Below are 27,233 nucleotides of genomic sequence, written 5' to 3' on the forward strand. Positions count from 1 at the left end.
AAAGGTTTTTAAAGGTTTATTTTAAACAAAGGCAAATCCAAATTGGCCAAAGTAACATTTTCCTTGTACTACACATGATACAGAATAGTAGAAATGAGGGAGCCCAACTGGCACCATAGATGCATATCCTACAACTAGGGGTTCCTGATTTCCCAGTTCCTAATAAATTATATAATATTTATATATGTATATAAAAGTGTCCTATATCACAGATTAAAAACTAAAATTGCAGAAATCGGAATTAGAGTTTCCATACTGGAAAAAAAAATGGTCTCATTAAGTACACCCAAAATGATGCAGAAAATCATGCTCCACCCAGTATGTAGATGAATTTACTTATGATTCTAATGCCATTTATAGAGATGTTACAAGGCTTAGTCCAGGACATGTTCAACCAGCTAGTAATAATGTATATTCACAGGCAGAGGATGAGAGGAGAGGAGGGAGAAACACCACACAGCAGCACACTGAAATCTCTTAACATTGCTTCTATATCCAAACTGTCAGTTTCGTGCACAAGAAACTTAAAGGGCTGATCCAGCCAAAAAAAAAAGAAAATAGGACCATACTCACTTTATCAATCACCTACCACTTCGGTTCTTACACTTCTCTGCAGCGAATACCTGCCATCTATAGCAACTTGAACACTGTGGGGAAGTGTTGAAGTCTTATTTTTTTTTTATAACATTAAGTGGTTTTAAAAAAAAAAATCCATGGCAGGTCAACACCTATAAGCAATCACTGTGTGAAAAAGCCATGGACACACATGCTGCACTCCAGACTATTAATATGTGCTGTAGGCACTATATAGTATCCCAGTGATACTGCTTCTTTACCCTGAAATACCTACAATAGACATGTGCGGATCACGTGACTTACAGCACCTTACATCACTGTATAGCAAAAACCACTGAAGGTGTACACCAGAAGTCCCCAACCTGTGGCTTGAGAGCCATATGTGGCTCGCAGGATCATGATGGGTTGCTCACAACTGTCTGTCAGCTGGGTACATTAGCACCAGGTCTAGCAAACAGCTTTGAAGAAAAGGTTTCCATATGACTTGTGAGTAGCCCTGCACAGAAGAGCAGATCTGGATATCGCACATACTGGTGTAGATCAAGGATGGTAAGCTGTAGATGGGAGGCTTCTGCCAATTAATGAGGCGAGTGTGCTTGATGTGAGACTATTGATGGGGGGGGTGGAGTAAAGTATACTATCTACTAGGGAGGGTGGACAAGGTGCTTTCTGTGGGAAAAGGTGATTAGGCACTCTGCGTTTCACTATGGTGGGGTGGCTCTCAAGGTAAGAAAGGTTGGGGACCACTGGTGTACACCATGCATTTTAGCCATCATCTGGTCTCGGTTGTGTAGACATTGTGACAACTGTCAAAACAAGGTTTTATTCCAAACTTCACTTGATAAAAAATATGAAAAAAATATTCTTAAAATCAGAATGTACTGAAATGCACAAAATGGGAAACTAAAATATCCAGAGTATGGAACTTTCCTACAGACACTTACTTGTATAGTGGTCAACTAGAAAGTGCAAACCCAAAAGGGCTGATAAATGGGAGCACCAGAACAGGGGGAAAACAAATAGAAAACTGACAACAAAAGCCTCAACATAGAAACGGCTAGACTTCCCTCAAACTTTTTATGTGAAGTTATAAAAGACATAGGAATGCTAACCAGGTGTATGCCACTGCCATCTGTGTCAACTAATAGTGCCTTTAATAGTCTTCCTGCAATTCTACATCATGTTGCACTTGCTTGAGATCAGCCATTTTAAATCCGAGCAATACTCTCTGTTTGTGATTTCGGAGAAATTTTAGGCATATATAACGCTTTGAACCAAAAAACGAGGCCACATCACTTTTCCACATTTCAAGTAAAACAGCCAGCAGCTCGATTTCTTTCTTGCTGGGGTATGGCTTCTTGTGGAAATACTTTGACAAAAACGCTTTCTTCGATTCATGAGACGCCGTCGCGTTAGCGTCTGGAGTCAACTCAAGCATATCGAGAGATAACAAAGCTTCTAGAGACTCTGAAGGATCAGGTTTAATATCTTGCCTCCTCCTCTTAAAAGGCACCATGTCTTTCGAAGCGTTGGGACCAGTCTTGTAATGGATCCGATACTCGTTTGAGGCTCTTGAAGTATCACCTGTAGTACTGAATTTCGTTTTTGCATACTCGCTTCCCTTCTGCTTAGGCCCACCATTAGCTTCAGGAACCAACTCTGCTCCAGATGTACTATCTTTTGGTGCATTGCGACAACGCTGAAGATGAACAGAAATGGCCGACAGAGTCATAGTGCCAGTGTAAACACCACAGCAATGGATGCACTTATAAGCTGGAGTCTTTAGTATGGTATGCACGGTGGGCATTATATGATGCTTTTCTTTCAGATGGGTCTCATATACCTCAGACTTTGACAACGCACTGTTGCAGAATGAACATTTTGATTCTTTCTGACCTTCTGTGCCACTCTCTGGTTTACATTGAATTTTCATATAAAGTGGAGTAGCTGTGTTGGCGTTGGCTCCAGTAACCACAGCAAGGTGCATGTCTCGGTCACCAAGCTGTTCTTTAGATACATTAAAGGTAAAGTCAAAATGAGTAAACAGTACGTCATTGTTAGCGTCACGTGATATGTCGATACCTTTCTTGAGAAAATCATTATGCACTTTCTTTTTGTTTACATGTAAAATTTTCATATGATAGATGAAGTTTCTTAGTTCGTAGAAAATGGCCTTGCAGAACAGGCATACCATGCCATGCATAAGTAAGTGTTTTAACACCTCGTCTTCTTGAGCAAATGTCTTGCAGGTAACACATCTAATTGAATTGTCTTTCAGGACTTTCAAAAATGAGGCGTGAGCAGCTATGACTACAGGTACCTTTGCCTCATTTTCTGACACTATTTGTTGGTTGGTTGGTTTAGTTTCTGGTTTTATATGCGCGATCTGCATGTGCACCTCATACACATTAGAAGGAAAGAGTTCATTGCAAACAGGGCACGTCTTCCACTGTTTAGCCTCCTTGCCTAAAGCATTTGAGGCAACTGGCCTTTTTCCAACAGGCTTGGCAGGCTTCTGGGTTTTAGTTTGTGCAGGCTGCACAACAGGAGGAGATGGCGCACTAGCTGGAGAACTTGAAACCGGCATCACTTTATCAGGCTGAGACAATTGAACTGGCACTTTTGGTGGAGGAACGGTAGGCATAGCACAAGGAGCAACTGGTAGTGTTACCGAGATGGGAGCAAGTGTGTATGTTGGTATGCCATTTACTTGCTTTCCTGTTGGAATCAGCTGTCTAAGTAAGGGGGCAGTAAGGATTTGCGGAATGCCAGGTGGACTGCCTACAACATTGTTAGGCGTTACTGACTGATTATAGACTGTAGGACTCACACCTGGATTCATATTCAACAGAGCTGACTGCAAAGTCTGTGGACAGGTTAAAGCCAAAGTTTGGTTAATTGGCAGAACAGCATTTCTCACACCAGGCTGAGTACCCGTGATTACCTGACCACTTGAAGGAAGGACTGTAGCAGTAACTTGCTGGTTCAAAGGAAATCTTGGAGACAGGAAGACTGATTGAGGAAGGGATGCTTGAAGGGTAATGCTCTGGTTTTGTGGAAATTGAGCATTAACAAAACCAACCTGAGCAGAGGGAGCAACTGCAGTAGATATTTTCTGGCTCAAACCCCCAGCAGGATCAGAGACAGTAGTTACTGGTACAACTTTCTGGACGACGGGATTGGGTGTCCCCAATAAAGGCGGATTAGGACCATTTTGGGGAAGGGAAATTGCCTTTACACTTTGAGTGACTGGAGGGGTTACAGGTGTGGTATTTGGCACCTTCACTTGTGGTTTAGGGGAACGAGCTATGGAGGAACTTAGATACTTTTTGTATGGTCGTCTAGCATGTGGTCGGCTAACATCACAAATGTCAGTTCTAAGCTTAAGTTCCAGATCTCTGTGCTTATCAGATGTTAAAATGTGGTACATCAAAGCATCACGATTACCATTAACGCAAGTGCATTTTTTGCAATAGTATCTACTATCGGGACTGATCTTGAATGTAGAAGAGTGTTTGAGTTCTTCTTCAGACTTCTCCCCAAAATAATTTTGAAGTTCATCTTGATAATGGGTCAAAAGAACATGCTTTTTCAGACTATAATACAGCATGTCAGTATAGTTACATTTTCTACACGAAAACCTGACTGAACTTGTTATATTTGGACTTATTAGATTTGAACTCTCTTTCGCACCAGCAGACTGGACCTTACGAACACTAGAGTGAAATATTCGCATGTGCTTTAAAACGTTCTTTGTCTGTGACGTGAATGGGCAGCTTGGACAGGCAGACATAAGTTCCTGGTCCTTCTCATCTTCATGATAGCGCTGTAGATGACTTTTGAACGAAGAGACCAGTCTAGTCGAGAATTTGCAGAGACTACAGCAGAACGGCTTTGATCTGTAACCCTTAAAAGAAACAGAATAAAAACTGTTCAAATGGGCAAATAATGTTCCGGCATTTTATACTACTACATAATAAGAAACACTGAATTTGCATTATATGAAAAGCAATATATAAGTAATTACACCCCATGTGCCGATCTTGAGTTACAGCATGTCATGTATCATCAGCTACATTCACAAATCCTGAGAAATCCCATTAGTGTTTTTTCTGCTTGTTCAGAGTCTGCTGAATACATTGACTTTTAGTTGGACTGTGAATGCGGCACTAAGATATACCACACACCATAACTCAGGAAATGTAGAAGGTAATTGGAGCAAAATACGTGCAATGTTTTATACACAATAGTTTGCATAGTATAGGCAAATATACTTCGGGCTAAAGTCAGTGTGTTTTAGGTTCAAAACTCTTCTCATCCATGATTAAGGATTTTTATTTAGTCTTAAACGCATAGGAAACTACATCATGCTTGGATTTATTGTGAGCGCCAATTTTAATGACATGGAATAAAAGTTTTAGAAATATTTTAATCAAGAATCAGCTGGAAAATCTTCTATTTGTTGTGGCCAAAGACTGTATAAGGGGCAGGAATAGCATGTCAGTGCTGTGAATGAGCTGGACTACACCTGTTGGCATTCGTCACTCTGCTAACACACATGAACAATGAATTTCATGTTTTACACCACAAGGGCCGGCTGGTACACAATACAGCCTTCTTACATCTCCACTGTTGGGTAGCTTAGGTTATACTATTTTCTTATGTACTGTGCCCAAACATACGTTATACTGGAATTAACAAATGATGCTCTTCTATAATATAGAAAATCAGTTATACTGATCTTGCATTGTTCTTATATTCATTTATCTAGATTGTCCATAGTGCATCACACACTGCACATCACCCACATCCATAAGGTAAAATATATACACAGTAAATGTGGCCATACACATTAGACTAATGTCTAAACATACCTGCCAATTTCAGCAAAACTGGCCTACCATCTAATGTGCATTAGTCAATGCTTGCTCAGGAGTAGAGGGGAGGGATTGGGCATGTTGAATATGAACATGTCCAATCTCTTTCTCTTATAGGAGATGAGCTGCCATGCCATCAGGTGTCTTTCAGTGACTTATCCTCTGCTCCACATTGAGAACACTTATTTGGAGGGTGAGGAGAATGGGAAAGAATAGCAATCAGAGGAACAAACCAACAGCTATTTAAACATGTATGGCAACTAGTGTTGAGTTAACGTGCTCTGATAACACTCGAGCATGCTCGGATAGCCCGTTATCAGAGTATCTTCAGCATGCTCTGCTAATATGTTTGTCTCCCTGCCCGCTTTGCGGAGGTAGACAGATGCAACACATGCGGGAATTGCCTGTTCGTTAGGTAATCCCCACATGTGTTGCGTCTGTCTACCTCCACCAAACATGCAGCCGCAGGGAGACAAACATTAGCAGAGCATGCCGAAGATACTCTGCTAACACTCGAGCATGCTCGAATAACACATTATCTGAGCACTTTCGCTCAACACTAATGGCCACCTTGAAGGGAACCTGTCAGGTTCGCTGTGCCCCCAGAACCACCAGCAGTTGTGTCTACATATCTAAATACTCCACCTAACAGTTAAGTTTATCACATTAAAGCACAAACAGATCTTTAGAAAATGTATTTCTAATGTCCGTCTAGGATATGTAAATGAGGGCTTTGACTAGTAGATGGGACGTTAGTGTTTCCAGACTATACTATATATAGCCAGCGCTATACAAACTTTGCTCATGGCTTCTTTCCCTCACTACACTAAAGCCGGGTGTATGCATATACAGAAGACTTAGTCATGCGCAGTGCGCCTCTCTGAAGCCGGGATACTTACACCCAGCTTCAGAGGCTCAATGTAGTGAGGGAAAGAAGCCGCACACATGCGATGACGGCGACGCTTGTAAGTCATGTCATCATGCCCACAGGAGCCTGATAAGCTAAGTGGGCCAACGAGTCTGGGGACACCAACACCCCATCGTCTAGTCAAAGGCTTCATTTATATATCATAAATGGACTTTTTAAATACTTTTCCTAAAGATCTGTTTGTGTTTAGTGTAATGCATGGACTGTTAGGCTGGTGGCTCTGGTGGCACAGGGGATCTTACAGGCTCCCTTTAACAATTGTAACCACTAACTTATTTCTTATTGGGTGCTAATAAAGAGTGCCAGAACTAGATAATCCAATCCCCCATTTTCTGTAATCTGTGAAAGTAAGGGAGAACAGGGAAGCAATGGCTGCTTGTGTGTGTATTAAAGGGGTTGTCCGGTACTTTTAAAAAAATTCCAGTGTGTTTTAATGATGAATACAACCTTCTTTCTTGTTACCTTGCGCTGCTGATACTTCTTGTGAGCGGAGCCATTGGTGGCCGCTCACAGGCAGCACGTGATCCCCGGCTGCAGCAGTCTCTGACATCCACTGACGTCACAAGTTGCGGCTGCAGCAGGGGGTCTCTCTTCCGCGTTCCACCGGTAGCTGCTGGGTTGTGGGCGGGGTTATTCCTCTGCGTCACACCCGGCATCCACCGCGCACTCTCCCTGTCCTCATTCACTGGGAAAGCACGCGGTGGATGCTGGGTGTGACGCAGGGGAATAACCCCGCCCACAACCCAGCAGCCACCGCGGGGACCCCAGCGCTGAGTCACGCCTCACTTGTGACGTCAGCGAAAGGTCACGTGCTGCCTGTGAGCCGCCACCGATAGCGCTGCTCACAGGCAGTATCAGCAGCACAAGGTAATTAGAAAGAAGCTTCTATTTATCATTAAAACACACTGGCATTTTTTTTTTTTTTTTAAAGTACCAGACAACCCCTTTAAAAGACTAAGGCAGTTCCAGAAGGACATGCAACTGAAGCCAGAGAATGGATTAATGTATACAAAATTTGCTTTAATAAAGTCTTTCATTAAGATTAAGAAAAACAGAATAAGAGCAAATGTATTAAAGCTACACAAGGCAGTGACATCAAGGGAGGATACTAATCAAGATTTTTAGAAAAATTGCAATTTCAAGGTTTCCTTTTAAATGAAGCGTAAAGTACTAGTAATATACAGCTTGCATATGGAAGACCTTCTTAAAGGCAACATTACTGCTGCAATTATGACACAAAACAGACACTACCTTATACACAAATAGGATTTTTTTTTATGAAAATGTATGCTGTGTAACAGGTTTAAAAAAAAAAAATTATGCGCAGAAACCTTGCAGAAAATGAGAATATAGTCACAATTCTACCTCCAGCTAATCCTTATCTGTGCATACGAGACAGACCAGAATACTGATAGAAACCTGTTCTACTCTACTTTCCAACAGCTAATGTTAGACATACATTTCTGCGTCCAATAGCTTCCCAAAGCGAGACATCCTCCCATGATGTACTGGAAAAATGTGTGTCTCCTGGATTATAAGTGTTGATTTCCTAAAAAACAAACAAAAGAATATATGTTTTGATACTTAATGTATTGCAAGCGTTACTGCGGCTCCAGATAAATAACTCATGCACTTCTGGAAGAAGCCCACACAGCTAAGTAGTCATTTCTGCACAATCTTTCAGCCTTAGCCTTGCGTGTCCTTAGTGTTTCATGCTACATCAGGCACTTCTATGGTGGGCACCAGTACTAACCTAGTCTGTGATTCCACAGACTTAAAATGATAAAAAAAAACACTGTAGTGGTGCTTTTAAATTTATCTCATCCAAGTCCCCAGCCTCCGGTCTAATACTCACCTTCCGGTGTTTTCATCCGTTTTCGCCAATGATCCGGTCCGTCTCCTGCAGTTTGAGACTTGCTGGCTGCTCCAGTGTTTCATGGAGCGAGCCAGTCACTAATCAGTGTAAGTCTATGAAAGCCAGAATGAGGCTCTCATAACTTGCATTGAGAGCGTGTGATGTAGCACCTGACTTCCGGCCAGTCAGAAGCGGTGCTCACAAGATGGCACTGCCGAACTGGAGTGGTGAAGACACTAGACAGTGGAGTATATGACTGGACCAGGGGGTTTACTCTTAAGAGCACCACTCCAGGGCTGAAAGATTTTTTAAAAAAAACGCCCGCTAGAGTGGTGCTTTATGTAGAGTATATTTTAGGTGACTCAGCACATGGCACTTAGTATTGCAAGTTACAAGCCGAGCTACAAAACGTGTGGTAGAGTTAGTACAATACACGTGACAATAAGAAACTTTGTAATATATCTCATCAGGTAATCTGCTTTTTTTCCTCAGCCTGGATGGATCAAAATTCTCAGTTCACAAGTAAAATCTGTATTCATTGAAGACAAATTCTAACATTACTGAGATAGGAGATGGCAGTTGGTGCTGCTGAGATTTTATGTAGATGTGATGGAGGAGGAGCTCTGCCTCTAGCTCCTCACCCTTCCCCTCCACATAGAATCTCATCCATAGTAACTGCCATCTCCTCTCTCAGTAATGTAACATTCTGTCTTCATTGAATACAGAATTTTGATAATAAAGGATCAGTCCTGGTGGAAAAAGAAGCAGCTGTCTCCGATATGATATAGTACAACATTTCTTATTTTCATGTGTACTATTCATTTTGAAAATAAAAATTAGAACAATGGTTACTCATTAATCATTCAGTCACTATTGGGTTTTTGTTTAGATGGGTGCTTGACTGACGGTTTGAACCAGCAATATCTCTCCGATGCTACAGAGGCTGCTATTCCACCGGAGTTTCAGAGGAGCCAAATCCAACCAGCTTCAGAGCAACGCTTACAAGAGCTATTGGAAAGAGCTTGTAAGCACCGCTTGCCTTGCCTAGGTGACAGGTCACCACTGATGAACCACTGAAGTGGCGGGTAACCCAGGCAACAAGCAGTAAACTATCAAATCAAAAATCTAAGTGACATCACTGGAATCAGGGCCTCTTAAATACCGCACCTGCCGATAGATGCTACTGCACATGCTGGGGTCAAATTTTAGTTTTTTAAAGACCATGATATTAACTGCGCAGGAGCCGTATTTAAAATAGGAGGCAGGTCACTGAAGGTTCAGTGACATGTCATTTAAGACCAGAATGACGACGATGAGGCCAGAGCACCAAAAAAAAAAAAAAAAAGCCCCATCCATAGGCCCGCTCCTTATGCCGAGCATCTCATTAACGCAAAACTGCAAACACAGATTAACCAACAACCACAAGACAGATTTCTTCAACCCAGGTATCATTTTAAATCAGTGTAACAGCACCAACCTAACAATACCTGTAGTTTACTTAACAAAATCCTGATGACAGGTTTCCTTTAATACAGGATATAAAAATGTCAAAGCCTCTACTTTTTTATCATAGTCTTCGACCAGAACAGGACCGCCATGCCCTTTATGGTATCCTAAACTTTTCTATACAAAGGCCATTTGAGGCCGCCTAATGAAGAGATAACACAAAACATGTGCAGGGATACTGACAGCATAAGAACCTGAACAGGGGACCCTTGGGGCCTCCACCACAGACTCATTTTACTTCACACCAACATCGGCTACCAGCCGACACCAGATACCTTAGTGACCGCCCTATCAATTACCTCCAAGGGCCAGCATTGTTGGGATGTCTGTAAGTCAATTTACTTGCATACACTAGTATTCACACAACATCACAGGTCAGCATCATCTCTCAAAACAATTTTTCCCCAACAGGTACTAATTATTACCCAGCCACCACATACTCCTCTTTACCCTCTCCACTAACTCTTCAGGAGAATCCATGAATCTAACTACTCTTGGGTTCAGGTAATTAATTCTAAGCACTACAAATTGGACTTCATATACCACTCTTATATCAATATTGAATAGTTTGTCTTCTAAAACAGCTATTCCAGTTGCTCAGCCTTACAAAGCTGGAACACTTCACTATACCTACTTTGACCTACATGCGAAATTGAGGTACTGGAAACCAGCTCCAAAACATTACCTCCTTAATTACACATCCTAACCTAGTAATCCTACCCCTTCTCTTCTTCTCTTTAGGGGATACCTGTCACCTAACTCAAACTTGGATACTGTGCATTATTACACAAACAGTGTAACCCTCAAGCAGGACCTCGACTCCCAATATCAGGACCATATTTATTCTACCTGTTCCAACAGGACTTTTTGATTCTTATTTTAATCAAGTGTTTACCTCACCTTTCAGTCTAAATAAAATTATATATTTTTAATTTATTTCCTATTTTATTTATTTTGGCTTTTAGCCCAGCGCAAATTAGTATATCTTTTACCAGCATTTATTATTTGGTCAAAATTACCTGGCAGTATGATTATTTAGGTTAGGCCACAGCCCCACGATCAGTATTTAGGGAGTATCCGGTCAGTATTTTTTCTCAGGAGTGGGAGCTAAAACCAGGAGTGGGTGATAAATGCAGAATTGGTGACTTGTTTCTATTCTACCTTTTCTCTGATTGTTCCTCACCTGGTTTTGTCTCCCACTCCTGAGAAAAAATACTGACCAAATACCAATAGTGGGGCTGTGGCCTTGGTAGAAGTATGGTGACATCAAACTTAAGTTTTTTTGTTTTATATTTTAGTGTTAAAAAAAAAAAAAAAAAAAAAAAAAAAAAGGCCGGGAAATGTTTTGCCTCACAAAAATAATCAGCCGCAATCCCCTGCTGTGATGTCTGGATACTCTTTTGCTTCCTCCCCTGCCCAGGAGCTGTGGTATGATCACAGTACACAGCAGGGGCACATTTATAAGTATCTCTGCACACAAACATATTTTTTTTTCAAAAATTGTGGAACTTATTTTAATTCTGAGATCTATAATTTAAAATGTACTTTGTTTGTGGGAAAACCTCTTTCATCTACTGGTTGGGTCATGCCGTTTGTATTGACCCCACAGAAGTTAGCAAGGAGCGGAAATGCTCTCCTGATGCTGATGGCAGGGGTTATTCCATGCTTGTGACTTTACTGCTCCCTGCCTGTTCCTTTCATCGGAGTAGCCATCCTATAGTGCTTTCGCAAAGGACCTTTGAGCTCATCTCAATAAAGCACTCTGGTACAGTACAATGATCTCCCATTTTAAAGGGAACCTGCCATATTGAAAACGGTATCTGATCTGCAGGCAGGATTTTAGAATACAGAAGGAGAGGAACAGATCGATAAACATTTTTGTGGAAAAGTTTCAGTAAAATTTGTATTTTATTCATTCATTGAAATCCCAGGGGGTTTATATGCAAGAGTCCACTAGGAGATCCTATTCAGTAATTGACAGTCTTCCCCATATGATTGTGAATGCAGTGATAGCTGTCAATTACTAGTAGGACCGCTCACTGGACTCATACACATACAAACACAAGGGCTTTCAATGAATAAAATACAAATCATACTGAATCTTTTACATTAATAGTTAAAGGTGATATCCAGGACTTAAAAAAATAACCTGTTGTACCCGGCGCCGGTCATTGACCACTCCTGCCAGAGATTCAGCTGCTCCCTGTCAGAGCAGCAGTTTATTTTCCTGTTGACAGGATGGGACTACTGGTGTCATGCTGATTAGGCAGCAGAGAGATGGCGGTCAATTGGGTGAAAAATTTAACTTTTACAAGGGTAACAGGAGAAAATATGTGGGAGAAAACTACTGTTTGGGCGCACAGCAGGGCTCGGAAGGGATGACGCACCTTTTGACTTTTTCAACGCAAGAATGAGCGGATGCCATGTTGCGTTTGGAGAGCACCTGACGTGCCTAAACAATGGAAAGTTCCCCGCAAGTGACTCCATTTCAAAACCTACACCCCCTCAAGTATTACATCCGGGGAGGGAGGAGGAGGGGGAGGGGGGGGGGGGGGGGGGGGTCAGTGGCGCTGGTTCTCACGCTACTCCGTGTTCCGCCAGCCATGGTGAGAGGCAACTTTACGGATGTTACCGCTCAACACAACCTCCGGCTGTAGCAGAGTCCGGCACCGTCGTGAGACCTCCATATGGACTTCGGCGGACCACTGTGGATTATTATTTTTGGCAACCGGGTAAAAGAGGAAATAGGTCGGGGAGGGCTTTTTACAAATAAAGGACGTTTGTGTGTGTTTTTCTTTTGACTACGGGGTAAGTAATAGGGGTGTCTGACAGGCGCCTCTCCATTACTAACCCCTGGGCTTGATGTCAGCTGACAACCTCAAAACCATTACCCCTATTGCCACCGCACCAGGGAAATCAGGAAGAGCCGAGGCTAAGCGTCAGAATTGGAGCATCTAATGCATGCGCCATTTCTGGGGCGGCTGAGGGCTGGTCTTATTAGGCTGGGAAGGGGGCCAATATCCATGGACCTTCCCAGCCTATTAATATCAGCCCACAGTTGTCTACTTAGCCTTTGTTTTTTATTAAAAATAGAGATGACCCCACATCATTTTTTTAGGGCCCCCTATTTCTAATAACCCGTAAAGGCTAAGCAGACAGCAGTGAGCTGATATTAATAAGTTGGAAAGCTCCATGGTTATTGGCCCCTTCCCAGACTATTAAAGACCAGCTCATAGCTGTCTGCTTTCCCTTAGCTGGTTATTAAAAATAAGAGGGATTTTTTATTTATTTTTTTACCGAAATACATGTATAGTAAACTAAACACGCACTACACTAATTATATATCTCTTCTCTATCTCTACCTTTGCACATCTAACACAAACATCTGTCATTTCTATTCTGCATTCTATTCCAGTACATGGCACACTGATGGTGCACACGGACAGCACCGGTACTGTTTTTTCCAGTACTGGAAATATGAGGATGTGTGAAAGAGGCCTTATTGAAAGTCTCCTTCCCATTTGCCTTCTGTAGAGATCGAATCGACCTTGTGAGCAAAAAAGCATCTATGCAGATATCCCAGATGTGAGGCTCAACAAAACGAATAGCGTTTAAGATGAATGTACACAACTTGCAATAGACCCTTAAAATTGATGGCCTTCAACCCAAAATAATTTTTCAGATACTTTTGTATTTAAGGACCTACACAAAGCGTGAGCATATAGTATGCACTACTTTCATTGGTGTTATAGTAGTCAAACTATATCAATTGGATCCAGCACATTAGTACTTGATTGTTATAAATACCATGCCTACTTCACAACCAAACAAGCTACACCGCGTTCAAAATTAAAGTGTCATAAAAATGTAATTTTTTATTTTTCAAATAAACTCATGGATGGTATTGTCTCTCAGGGCATTTTGGATCACTGAAATCAATCTCAACCACCTGTGATAATTAATTTGCTAGGTGAGCCCAATTAAAGGAAAACTAATTAAGAAGGATGTTCCACATTATTAAGCAGGCCACGAGTTTAAAGTAATATGCAAACGAAAAGAATCTTTCTGCAGCTGAAAAGCGTCAAATAGTGCAATGACTTGGACAAGGTAGGAAAACATTAGATATTTCACAAAAACTTAAGCATGATCATCTTACTGTGAAGAGATTTGTGGCGGATACAGAGCACAGCTAGGTGTTTGCAGATAAAGGCATAACGAAGAAGGTTTCTGCCAGACAAATTCATCTGATTAAGATAGCAGTTGCTGAAATACCATTACAAAGCAGTTAACAGGTATTTGAAGCTGCTGGTGCCTCTGGAGTCACGCAAACCTCAAGGTGTATGATCATCCAGAGGCTTGCAGTTGTGCATAAACCTAATATTTGGCCAACCCTAAACAATGCTCCCAAGCAGAAATGATGATTGCAGTGGGTCCAGCCATACATGAAGACTAATTTTAAAACAGTCTTGTTTACTGATAGTGCCGTGAAACCCTGGATGGTCCAAGTGGATGGAGTAGTGGATGGTTTATGGCCACCATGTTCCAACAAGGCTGTGATATCAGCAAGTAGGTGGGAGTTGAGGTGTCATATTTTGGGCAGGAAACATGGAAAGAAAGCTTGAAGGACCCTTTAAGGTCCCTGAAGGTGTGAAAATGACCTCAGTAAAGTATATAGAGTTTCTGACTGACCAATCCCATCCATGGTACAAAAACAACAGTGACATTCGTAGCAAAATCAATGACAATGCACCATCTCATTGGCAGCTATGGGCATAAATGGTGAGAAATTCATTTTGTGGGCACCATCCTCCCCTGACCTCAACCCTACTGAGAACCTCTGGAGTGTATTCAAGCAAAAAAAAAAAGAAAAAAAAAACACAGCGAGGTTGGGAGGCAGTTCACATCAATAACGCAGCTCTGGGAGGCTATTCTGACATCCTGCAAAGAAATTCAAGCATAAACTATCCAAAAGCTCACAAGTTCAATGGATGCAAGAATTGTGATGAGGATATCAAAGAAGGGGGTCCTATGTTAACATGTAACTTGGCCTGTTAAGATGTTTTGGATTTCAGCAAATGTGACCTCTTAATGCTGCAAATTCAACAAATGACCATTTTTAGTTCTTTACAGCCTATAAAATGTTTGGAAACTCTGCTGAGCATAATAGTTTGGAACAGTGCAATTTGAAGGGTTATTTTTTTAGTTAACGGTTGAGGATTTGAGCATTGTTTTGACTCATTGGCCATTTAGAAAAATCTGAGAAATATAGCATTTTCATAATTTGGAATGCGGTGTAGTTATCTAAATGGACTTTTTTGAACTTTCAAATTAGGATATGAAATGAACACGTCACACTCGGTTCCAAAAAGTCCATTCTTGGGAGGCCTACATTTATAATTTCTGGAAGGGGAGCAGAGCTAGGTTCAGCAACCACATACATAAATGCTAGATTCCTTACCTCGAAAGCATCTCTGCAAGTTTCTAAACCAATCTGTAGCAACAACTGCTTCACCCTTTTTCGTGCCTTTCTTATTTTCTCAAAATTAGTGACAGGTGTTTGGAACATTTTGGCAGCACTAAACAGAGAAGGAAAAAAAAAATCATAAATTTAAAATTATGTAATACACTATGCATAATCATAGAACTTCCTTGTTACTTCACATCCCTCATGTTGCTCCTCGCTGTCATAGGCCTAGTTCCCATCTTGGTTCCAATTATGCATCTGGTCACCTTTTCCCATCGCAAAAGCTCCATCCCTCCCACATCTTCCCGTCCCCATTTTATCTTATTTTCTGTTTTGACCTATTTTCTTCACTGCAACAGTAGTAAAACCATCAACGTTAAATTTGAGGTCATTAGTATTGAAAAAAGGATAGATCAGATAGGAAAATATTTTTAAACCAGCTTAGGCCCCCCTTCACAAATCAGTAGAATACAGGTGTCATCCATTTTTTTCCTGGTATGGCGTAAAAAAAAAATCTATTTCAAACCTTCTCCGATATTTTGCAATGTTAAACACGTAAATAGCACAGACAGAACATGGATGACACAGATGCCATCCGTGTGCTGTACATGTTTTACACGGACCCATAAACTTGTATTGGCCTTTGTCATCAGTGCTGCTGGTAAAAAACAGACACGTCTCCATGTGGTTTACAGACACACTGTGTGTGCAACACCATATATCATAATGGGTACGCGTGGTATCAGTGATAAAAAAAAAAGGTTGCCAAACGTACCTGAAACACAAAAATGTGACGGGGACCTTAAAGTGATCTAAAACAATAGAAGCATACACTCTTTACCGATTCCGCCAAGCTCTGAGTATTATTGGCTGCCGTGGGTCACAAGTTCTTGTTGGGGTCATAATTGATGAAGAAGGAAGAGAAGACTATCAGGGCACTTGGGAAGTCATAGAACTGGAGGAGCAGGTATCAGTATGAGTTATTTTATGGATTGCGACCACTCAGAGGTTTTAAAAATATAACCATCTTTTACAATGTATTAAAGGAATTGTCCACTACCTATCTTGTGCTGTTATGCATTATAGATGACTGACATAAGCACTTATGTAAATACCTTTTATTTTGAAATGTGAGCGGCAAGATCACTCCCCATCATGTAGCACTGGTGCCGAGACGGTTATCACATCCTGTGGTGTCACGTCAATTTGAGCCGTTTCTTACATCAGAAACACGTGACCCAGTCTTACTCTAACCACATCACCTTGATTGATTTAGCTGTAGGTGGTGTTTCACCACACGTCACAGCCAGGTAGCGTGCATGTGCAAGAAAAGCCTAGTCTTTTGCGTGCCCTCTTTGATTAGCAGCGCCTCAGCAAATGTCACCCTAACTACAAATCATGAGTGGCACAGGCATAACGATTGTACGTTTGCGTGGTTTTCCTCCGGGTTCTCCGGTTTCCTCCCACACTCCAAAGATATACTGATAGGGAATTTACCGTATTTTTCGGACCATAAGACGCACTCCCCCCCCCCCCCCCCCCCCCAAATTTGGGAGGAAAATGGGGGGGGGGGGGTCTTATGGTCGGAACATAGCATACCTGCGGTGATGGTGGAGCGGGATCGCGCGGCCTCCCTCCTTCAAGCACCCGGCGGTGGTGGTGGCAGCAGCAAAGGAGGAGGTGAGATGCTGCGGGTGTCTGGCTACGGGCTGGTGAGCGGCGCAGGTTTCCGGTGTGCGCGGCCATCTTCCTGAAGCTGTGATCCACAGGAAAATGGTCGTCCGAGCCGGCGCATGCGCTGACTTGTAGGTCGGGCGGCCATTTTCCTGTAGATCACAGCTTCACCGGCCCGCAGCCAGACACTGCCCGCATCCAGTCCAACCCAGGCCAGCCTCCAGCCAGACACCTGCAGCATCTCACCTCCTCCTCCTTTGCTGCTGCTGCCACCACCACCACCGGTCCCCAGACGGGCCTCAACGGCACACAGCTAGACCCCAGTCCCGGCCCCCAGCCATGCACCAGGCCCCTAGCCAGGGCCCCGGCCCTCCCTTCTGCTGAGGCCAGGTTCCTGAGGGAGGGAACGGAGGGTCCTGCAATCCTGCTCCACCGCAACTCCCCGCTGCTGGAGAACCGGATTCCTGAAGGACACTGCCTCTTGTGACCCTCGCACCACTGCCCCCCAGGTAAGATACTGTACCAATCAAGACTAAGAAGCACCCCAATATTCTAAAAAAAAAAAAATTTCTATATTCCACCCCAAAATTTGGAGTTAGTCTTATAGTCTGAAAAATACTATAGATTGTGAGCCCCAATGGGGACAGTGCCCATAATGTCTGTAAAGCACTGTGGAATTAATGGCGCTACATAAATGAGTAAAATAAATGAAAAAAAAAGCTGGGCTCATATGGCTTGGAGGGGGAAATCACCCAGCACTTTCAGTGAAAAAAGGGCTGCACTGTTCATGCACTTGCAATAGAAAACGGCCAGGGCTGTGGAGTCGGAATCTGAGTCTGTATAAAATGGACCGACTCCTAAAATATATAATAAATTGGGTACAGTAGTTCAATGCAATTTATGGGGGAATATCTTTTTCATAAGAATTTGGTAAAGTTATGAAATGTCATAAATTTCTGTCCTATTCCTGATCTAAGGGTCTAGACCAGTGGTTCTCAACTCCAGTCCTCAAGACCTACCAACAGATCATGTTTTCAGGATTTCCATAGTATTGCACAGGTGATGGAATTATATTAACTGTGCAATACTAAGGAAATCCTGAAAACATGATCTGTTGGTGGGTCTTGAGGACTGGAGTTGAGAACCACTGGTCTAGACTTTTAGCTGAAATGAATCTGTGCTACAGTAAATGTATCACTTAAATAAGAGCCACGTATGAGGGAGTCGGAGTCGTTGAGTCGGTGTCATGGAAATTGAGGAGTCGGAGGTTTGGCTTACCGACTCCACAGCCATGGAAGCGGCCTGGCAGTGCTGCACTCCACACCCTCTGAACTCAGTATCTGACTGTAAGGCCACGGATCCACTATCAGTATTTGGTCAGTATTTTTTCCTCAGGAGTGGGAGCTAAAACCAGGTGAGGAACAAATCAGAGAAAAGGTATAATAGAAACAAGTGCACCAATTCTGCATTTATCACCCACTCGAGAAAAAAATACTGACTGAATACGGATAGTGGGGCCGTGGCCTTACATCACAGAAAGTCAATGTATACAGCATAAATCAAGTACATATACAAGTGTTAGGCAAAAGTGTGCCATCTCCAAGCCCTGCAGCCTTTGCATGTACCCTCTGGGTCCGAGCTCAGGGTCAGTGAGCTTATTTATGGCTTTGTGATGCTGCTGTGGACAGCAAGATAGATTACTCAAAAGCACAGCTGTCTGCCTTCAGTAATATACCAAAGCTTGATGTCAATCCACTGAGCAGGAAGACTTTGGTACCCACTATTTGGTTATTAATTTGTTTCGCTCTCTGTCTCTCAAAATTATAGAGAAATGTCAGAAAAAAGGAAAATAAAAAGCTTTATTACCATGATTGAGTGTACAGTGCTTGGTGCTGTACTGTTTGAGCTTGTGACACTTATAAGATCTCTCACTCTCCTCATCAGAAGTAAGACTATCCGCATCTGCAGATCCAGTGATGCGGATTACATGCGTTCCGATGTAAGTCAATGGCGGCGAAAACACCGCAATTCCACAAAATAATTAGTAGTGCTGCGCATTGTTCCGCAATGATAATAAGCAGCAGAAATTTCCGCAGCATGTGCACAGCACATGTGGATTATCATTGGGGAACATGGCAGGCCTTCTACCAAGCGTTTAAGTGTTTCTGCAGCGGAATTGCCTAAAAAACGCATAGTGAGCACAAAGCCCGAGTCACAATAAGATGCTGCAGACTTAAGAGGAGAGAAGTTAGGTGGCGTTTTGAGTGGGTGTGTTAATTCCTGGCTTAAAGGCCACTGCAATGCATGATGGAACTTGTAGTAATAGAACACAGGAAGCCAGGGGAGAGGAAGTAAATAATTAAATTTATATAGCGCCAACATATTCCGCAGCAGTTTACAATAAGGCCAAGTGCCCACGTTGCGGAACTGAAGCATATTTTTTACGCTTCTTCCTGGCGGGAAAATCGCATGCAGATTTTACATGCGTTTTTCCCGCCAGGTAGAAGCGTTTGTGAGGCGTCTTTGCATGCATTTCCGCATGCGGGTTATCAAGCACTTCTCCAAGTGATTTAAGCATCACTTGGAAAAGTGCTTGACAACTTGTTCACACTATATAAATCCATGCAACCGGCATGGATTTATATAGTGTGACCAAGTAATAGTTAAAAAAAAAGAATCAGAATGGTAAAAAATAAAGTTTATACTCACCTACCGATGCATTCTCTGCCCCGTCCAGAGTCTTGAGCGGCTCACGCTGTTGTGTGCAGGACCTGCGGTGAAGTCATTGAGTCATGTGATGGGTCACATGACTCAATGACGTGGCAGGTCCTTCACACAACAGCGCGACGGAGGGAAAACATCAGAAGATAAGTATAAACTTTTATTCTTTTTTTTACAGGTTCTTTGGTACCCAGGTCTGGATGAGAGTCTCCTCTCATCCAGACTTGGGTACCATCCGCACATTGATTCCGCTGCGCTTCCGCAAAATTAATGAACATGCTGCGGATTTTTGACCGCAGCATATACGCTGCGGAAAAATCCGCGGCATGGGCATTGACATTGCGGAATGTCATTGGGGACCATGGGGTGCGGATATACATGCGTTTTACAAGCGTTTACGCTGCGGAAATTCCGCAGCATATACTCTTGTAATACGCAACGTGGGCACGCAGCCTTAGTATCGCTGTACCCATCAGAGCTGCAGCCATCAATGAGGAACAGCTGCTAAAACATGATAAAAGGTAAATATTGCTAAAATAACTTTATTTATACATCAAGAGGCATATAATAGCAAGATTTATTAAAAAAACAACAAAAACACAACATTTTGCCTAGCCGGCTAACCGCTTTAAAAACTGTACCTTTGTAGCTCAGTCACACGTTAATCCATATTTTGGAAAAATGTTTTCTTATCTAGCTTCAGATGTCTAAGTCTTCTCTTAACCCCTTCACCCTCAGGCCATTTTCCATTTTTTTTTGGTCAATATGGCCATATGAGGGCTTATTTTTTGCAGGACAAGTTGTAATTTTGAACGTCACCATTGGTTTTACTATATAGTGTACTGGAAAACGGGGAAAAAATTTCAAGTGCGGTGAAATTGCAAAAAAAAGTGCAATTCCACAGTGTGTGTTTTTTTTGTTTTTTTTTTTTTACCATGTTTACTAAATGCTAGAACTGACCCGCCATTATGATTCTCCAGGTCAGTACGAGTTCGTAGATACAGGTGCATCTCACTAAATTAGAATATCATCAAAAAGTTAATTTATTTCAGTTTTTCAATACAAAAAGTGAAACTCCTATATTATAGAATCATTACAAACAGAGTGATTTATTTCAAGTGTTTATTTCTGTTAATGTTGATGATTATGGCTTACAGCCAATGAAAACACAAAAGTCATTATCTCAGTAAATTGGATTAACAAAAAACACCAGCAAAGGCTTCCTAAGCGTTTAAAAAGGTCCCTTAGTCTGTTTCAGTAGACTCTATAATCATGGGGAAGACTGCTGACTCGACAGATGTCCAGAAGGCAGTCATTGACACACTCCACAAGGTCCTAGAGTGCCAATTTTCATTTGGAAATCAAGGTCCCAGAGTCTGGAGGAAGAGTGGAGAGGCACACAATCCAAGCTGCTTGAGGTCTAGTGTGAAGTTTCTACAATCAGTGATGGTTTGGGGAGCAATGTCATCTGCTGGTGTAGGTCCACTGTGATTCATCAAGACCAAAGTCAGTGCAGCCGTCTACCAGGACATTTTACAGCACTTCATGCTGCCCTCTGCTGACAAGCTTTTTAGAGATGGAAATTTCATTCTCCAGCAGGACTTGGCACCTGTCCACACTGCCAAAAGTACCAGTACCTGGTTTAAAAACAACAGTATCACTGTGCTTGATTGGCCAGCAAACTCGCCTGACCTTAACCGCATAGAGAATATATGGGGTATTGTCAAGAAGATGAGAGACGCCAGACCCAACAATGCAGATGAGCTGAAGGCTGCCATCAAAGCAACCTGGGCTTCCATAACACCTCAGCAGTGCCACAGGCTGATTGCCTCCATGCCACGCCTTATTGATGCAGTAATTGATGCAAAAGGAGCCCCGACCAAGTATTGAGTGCATTTACTGAACATACATTTCAGTAGGCCAACATTTTGGATTTTAAAAACATTTTTCAAGCTGTTGTTATGAAGTATTCTAATTTACTGAGATAGTGACTTTTGTGTTTTCATTGGCTGTAAGCCATAATCATCAACATTAACGGAAATAAACATTTGAAATAGATCACTCTGTTTGTAATGACTCTATATAATATATGAGTTTCACTTTTTGTATTGAAGAACTGAAATAAATTAACTTTTTGATGATATTCTAATTTAGTGAGATGCACTTGTATCAAACATGTATAGTTTTTTTGTTTTTTTTTATTTAAGCCTGTGTGTAGACTTACTATTAGTGCCGACCGCTGGGTGGCGCTCATAGCATCCTGGCAATGACAACCGCAGGGGTCTACTGTAGACCCCGGGTTGTCATGCCAACCCAGCAGCGACCCGCGATCATGTGACACGGGCGCCAATGGGCGGCACTAGTGACATCCTTCCGCTGCGGCCATGTTAAATGCCCCTGTTAGAGATTGACAGCGGCATTTAACATGGTAACAGTCGCGAGTGGATCACGATTGCACCCGCAGCTGTTCGGGGCACATGACAGCTTATCAGATCAGCTGTCATGTCCCCAGAAAGGTGTGGGAGCCTGCGCCAAAAGGGAGAGACACCATGTGCCATACATATAAGGCACATGTTGCTAAGAGGTTAAAGGGGTATTCCCATCTCCAAGACCCTATCCCAATATGTAGTAGGTGTAATCATAATATCAAATACCTCCAATTAGAAATTAGAACAGCATTTAGAGATATGCTTTACTGCAGCCAATGAATCATAGGAAACTGTAGACTGGGGATGAATCATCGACTTCTATGGGAAAGTGATCTGAGCATACTCTTATCTGTGCACAGAGGTCCTTGTGCAGGGAGAATGCAAGCTTTTATCAATTATTGTGAATAAGTGGATTTCGTGTTATCTGTTTCCAGCTTTATAATAAAAGGTATTACTCGTGCAAGTAATCATAAGGTCACTACAGAACAGAAGTATTATTACTGTGAAACTGACCAGTAAGAAAACTACATGGCTTAAAAAGCAGATTCCGCCTGACTAACATTCATGGCATATTAATTTGATAAGCCACAAATGCCCAATCAATTAACCTCAGTCCCCACATTTTACAAGTAACATGTTTATATATTCCTCGTCCATGAATGCAGAACATCAGATCTGTTAATAAGTTACAATTATGGCCTATTCTTTTAACAAATCAAATGTAGGCAACACTCTACTGCCAATGCCCTCACATGAGAGATGGGAGACTGCTATACTCGCAGCTGCTTTGCAGATAGACTGTGCTGGAAGGAGAGGCAGAGCAATAGTGCGGCCACTCCTACTTGTGCAGAGGCCCCACCTGCCATATCTAATTAGGTGCTCTGTGCATTACAGCCTCATTCACTCCCATTCAGGCCAGGGATTATTCTACTGCCTGCACTGAATAGTCCATTATTGTAGATACTGTGCAGGATGAAGTGATGAGAGACCCGATGAGGCTACAAGTTTTGCTCTAGTGACTGTAGAGACATTACACATACTTTATATAGCTGATGAAACTATTTCAAGTAAAGAATCAACCTCTAATCAGCTGAGTGCAGTTTTTACTATAGTACATTACCATACATTTCTGGATGGATAGGTAGGAATCTACAACAATATTTCAATACAAGGCTGCCTTTCTCAATAAAGAAATATGACAAGACATGTTGAGCAGACATACAGTGGGTACGGAAAGTATTCAGACCCCTTTAAATTTTTCACTCTGTTTCATTGCAGCCATTTGGTAAATTCTAAGTTCATTTTTTTCTCATTGAAGTACACTCTGCACCCCATCTTGACTGAAAAAAAAAAAACAAATGTAGAAATTTTTGCAAATGTATTAAAAAAAAAATGAAATATCACATGGTCATAAGTATTCAGACCCTTTCCTCAGTATTGAATAGAAGCACCCTTTTCAGCTAGTGCAGCCATGAGTCTGATTGGACATGATGCAACAAGTTTTTCACACCTGGATTTGGGGATGGTATTGGGCAAGTGATGAGCAGTGCCTGGTTTTCTACTACACATACCGCTTAGAAATTTTTGTTCATAATTCTATCTTCCTTTCATCAGACCACAGACTCTTATTACTCATAGGATGGGAGTTCTTCATGTGTTTTTGAGCAAACTCTATGCGGGCTTTCATATGTCTTGCACTGAGGAGAGGCTTCCGTTGGGCCACTCTGCCATAAAGGCCCGACTGGTGGAGGGCTGCAGTGATAGTTGACTTTGTGGAACTTTCTCCCATCTCCCTACTGCATCTCTGGAGCTCAGCCACAGTGATCTTGGGGGTTCTTCTTTACCTCTCTCACGATTGCTCAGTTTGGCTGGACAGCCAGGTCTAGGAAGACTTCTGGTGGTCCCAAACTTCTTCTATTTAAGGATTATGGAGGCCACCTGTGCTCTTAGGAACCTTGAGTAATGCAGAATTTATTTTGTAACCTTGGCCAGATCTGTGCCTTGCCACAATTCTGTCTCTGAGCTCCTTGGGCAGTTCCTTTGAGCTCATGATTCTCATTTGGTCTGACACTGTGAGCTGTGAGGTCTTACATAGACAGGTGTGTGCCTTTCCAAATCAAGTCCTATCAGTTTAATTAAACACAGCTGGACTCCAATGAAGGAGTAGAACCATCTCAAGGAGGATCACAAGTAAATGGACAGCATTTGACTTAAATATGAATGTCTGAGCAAAGGGTCTGAATACTTATGACCATGTGATATTTCAGTTTTTCTTTTTTAATACATTAGCAAAAACTTCTACATTTCAGGGTTTTTTTTTCAGTCCGGATGGGGTGCAGAGTGTACTTTAATGAGAACAAAAAAAATGAACTTTTTAGAATTTACCATATGGCTGCAATGAAACAGAGTGGAAAATTTAAAGGGGTCTGAATACTTTCCATACCCACTGTACATTGCTCAGCTACTAATCCTGCAGAAATTGTGATTAGTGTAGACGAGATCCTGAAACCTCCTCCCCCCACAAATTGTTAAAGGACTATGGCGCACACATGCACTTTGCTGCAACAGTCAAAGGACTGATCAGACGTTCCAGTATGTGGTGGAATATACAGTGCACCAGCTTTTCCCAGTGTTTACTGTAATGTCGCCATAAACCCCATTCACCAGACAAAGGCCAAGTTTGCTTTCGGCCTCCATATTGTTTGTTTCACTGTATAGGAAACCACAGACTGTGCTTTCCGATACAGAGGACCTCTGCCTGGACACCGTCAGAAGTTGTGGCCTACAGTGAAGAGGCCGGAGATGCGGCACACAATGGCGTAAAGAGGAGGCCCGGATGGTGAGCAACGAGCAGCTAGAGAGGGAAGCAAAGTGCATATTAGGTTGTTTTTTTTTTTTGCTGGCCCAGTTTCAAATTTGGGTAGAAGCAAACTTACAGAACCCATCTAGTCGGTAACCTGGAGACTGCCTGTATTTTATGTTTCTACAATGGGCAACTATGGTGAACAGATGCCTGGATATCTAACCAGAGTGATATGGCCACTTCTGGGCACTATCCTCCAGTGAGCCACCAAACTGGTAGGGGATTTACCAATTGGGAAGTCATTTTACAATGGTTCTCGCTTTTAAGCAATCCAAGTACACACCGTAAACGTGTATTCCTGTCACACACCGTACACTATACATACAGCAGTGAGGGCACTGCCCGCGTACACTATATATCTACACAGCAGTGAGGGCACTGCCCACGTACACTATATATATATAGCAGTGAGGGCACTGCCCGCGTACACTATATATATAGCAGTGAGGGCACTGCCCGCGTACACTATATATATATAGCAGAGAGGGCACTGCCCGCGTACACTATATATATATAGCAGAGAGGGCACTGCCCGCGTACACTATATATATATATAGCAGAGAGGGCACTGCCCGCGTACACTATATATATATAGCAGTGAGGGCACTGCCCGCGTACACTATATATATAGCAGTGAGGGCACTGCCCGCGTACACTATATATATATATATATATATATATATATATATATATATATATATATATATATATATATATATATATATAGCAGTGAGGGCACTGCCCGCGTACACTATATATATATAGCAGAGAGGGCACTGCCCGCGTACACTATATATATATAGCAGTGAGGGCACTGCCCGCGTACACTATATATATAGCAGTGAGGGCACTGCCCGCGTACACTATATATATATAGCAGTGAGGGCACTGCTCGCGTACACTATATATATATATATATATATATATATATATATATATATATATATATATATATATATATATATATAGCAGTGAGGGCACTGCCCGCGTACACTATATATATAGCAGTGAGGGCACTGCCCGCGTACACTATATATATAGCAGTGAGGGCAGTAGCCGCGTATTATAGCACATGACCCAGGCACGGCCCATAGTACAGGCGCACATAGGCGGCCGTCTCCCTCACACGTAGGTCCCCAGCCTACCTAGTACTCGGCACAACCCCCTAGGGGGCTGCGGGTCCTCCGTGTAGCTTATTAGCCCCGGCAGCCACCGACAAACATGGCGCTCCGGTCGGGGGTGGAGTCAGCGGCAGAGCCGTGCACGGAGAGGCCCGCGCTCCCCGCCTTGTTATTGGGTGTAATGCCCGGGCGCCGCGCACACAATGGCCGCACGTGTTGCACTTACCTGCAGGGCTCCTCCGAGTATTACCGCCCCGGCCGGGGTTCCGCCTATCGCCGCCGCTCTGCCCTCCCCCTGGATAGAGCCGGTATCAGTCACCGTGTGGGTGGGTGTGCTGTCCAGGAAACTGCGTCCGCTCCTCTCCCGCCACCGGTGCGCCGTCCCCCCACCTGTCTCACCGCCAGAAAATGGCGGCCGGGTATATGGGTGGGAAGTGACGTCAGAGACCCTAGAATTTGCATGCACTTAGTGCCCAAAAAGCCACGCCCCTTTACATTTGAAAATTTAGGGTTCCCCTCTAGTTACTCTTTTAGGGTGTAATGGAACAATGAGGGGGTTCACAAACTTTGGGGGGCTCCATAAGACTCCAATGTGCCCCCCTAAATCACCATCACCCACCCCTCTATTGTGCTTACCCACAAAACTCTCGCGTTACTTCCTCAAACCTAGGGACGTCAGGTGGGCGGGGCTTAACGACATCAGTGTGACGATGGCAAGTCATGTGACTTACATCCATACCCGCCTTTTTTATGCAAATTTAATGGGTGGTGTGATCTAACTCCGCCCACAGCCATTCAGCCAATAGGAATATGCTTCTATAGATAGTGTGGGTGGGATTTTTTCTAATTGGAGGGAACCACTCTGGATTGTTGGCAAATCCCAGTAGCCAATAGAAATGAAGTTCTCATGAGGAGCAGGATGTGTGCCATATGTGTGACTGATGGCTCAGTATGAGTAGTAGCCACTGCTCAGTAAGAGACAAACACTGCACTTAGTCACTAACTTCAGTGTAAGAGGATAATTTACCACAGAAAATTATTTAAAAATTGTAATTTTTTTCAAAAGTATTACCTCATGATAGAGCTGACAGAAATAAGTAGTAAAGTGGCACAACAGCCCCAATACCTCACCTTGGCTCAGGCTCCATATGACGCCCCAATATCTGATAGCATGGCGTATTTTACTATTAATGGGCTGTCACCAGAGTCCTTGTATCCA

General features: G+C 42.7%; 1 protein-coding gene across 4 annotated transcripts; it reads right to left on the reverse strand.

Moving 5' to 3' along the window:
- On the reverse strand, positions 1-26,732 carry ADNP2 (ADNP homeobox 2). 4 transcript variants are annotated; one of them, XM_073678879.1, is made up of 4 exons: positions 26,651-26,732; positions 15,201-15,318; positions 7,841-7,930; positions 1-4,483 (listed from the first exon to the last, which is right to left on the reverse strand). In XM_073678879.1, the coding sequence occupies exons 2-4, from the start codon at positions 15,306-15,308 to the stop codon at positions 1,730-1,732; spliced, it is 2,952 nt and encodes a 983-aa protein (XP_073534980.1). In that variant the 5' UTR covers positions 15,309-15,318; positions 26,651-26,732; the 3' UTR covers positions 1-1,729. The 4 variants fall into 4 exon arrangements, with proteins under 4 accessions (XP_073534980.1, XP_073534979.1, XP_073534981.1 ...); XM_073678878.1 differs by lacking the exon at positions 26,651-26,732 and adding an exon at positions 26,241-26,633; XM_073678880.1 differs by lacking the exon at positions 26,651-26,732 and adding an exon at positions 26,039-26,185.
- Between the last annotated feature and the right edge of the window lie 501 nt (positions 26,733-27,233).

Source organism: Phyllobates terribilis, unplaced genomic scaffold (genome assembly GCF_046119375.1).
Source record: "Phyllobates terribilis strain yellow unplaced genomic scaffold, ASM4611937v1 Scaffold_4__5_contigs__length_816908805, whole genome shotgun sequence".
Taxonomy (NCBI): domain Eukaryota; kingdom Metazoa; phylum Chordata; class Amphibia; order Anura; family Dendrobatidae; genus Phyllobates; species Phyllobates terribilis.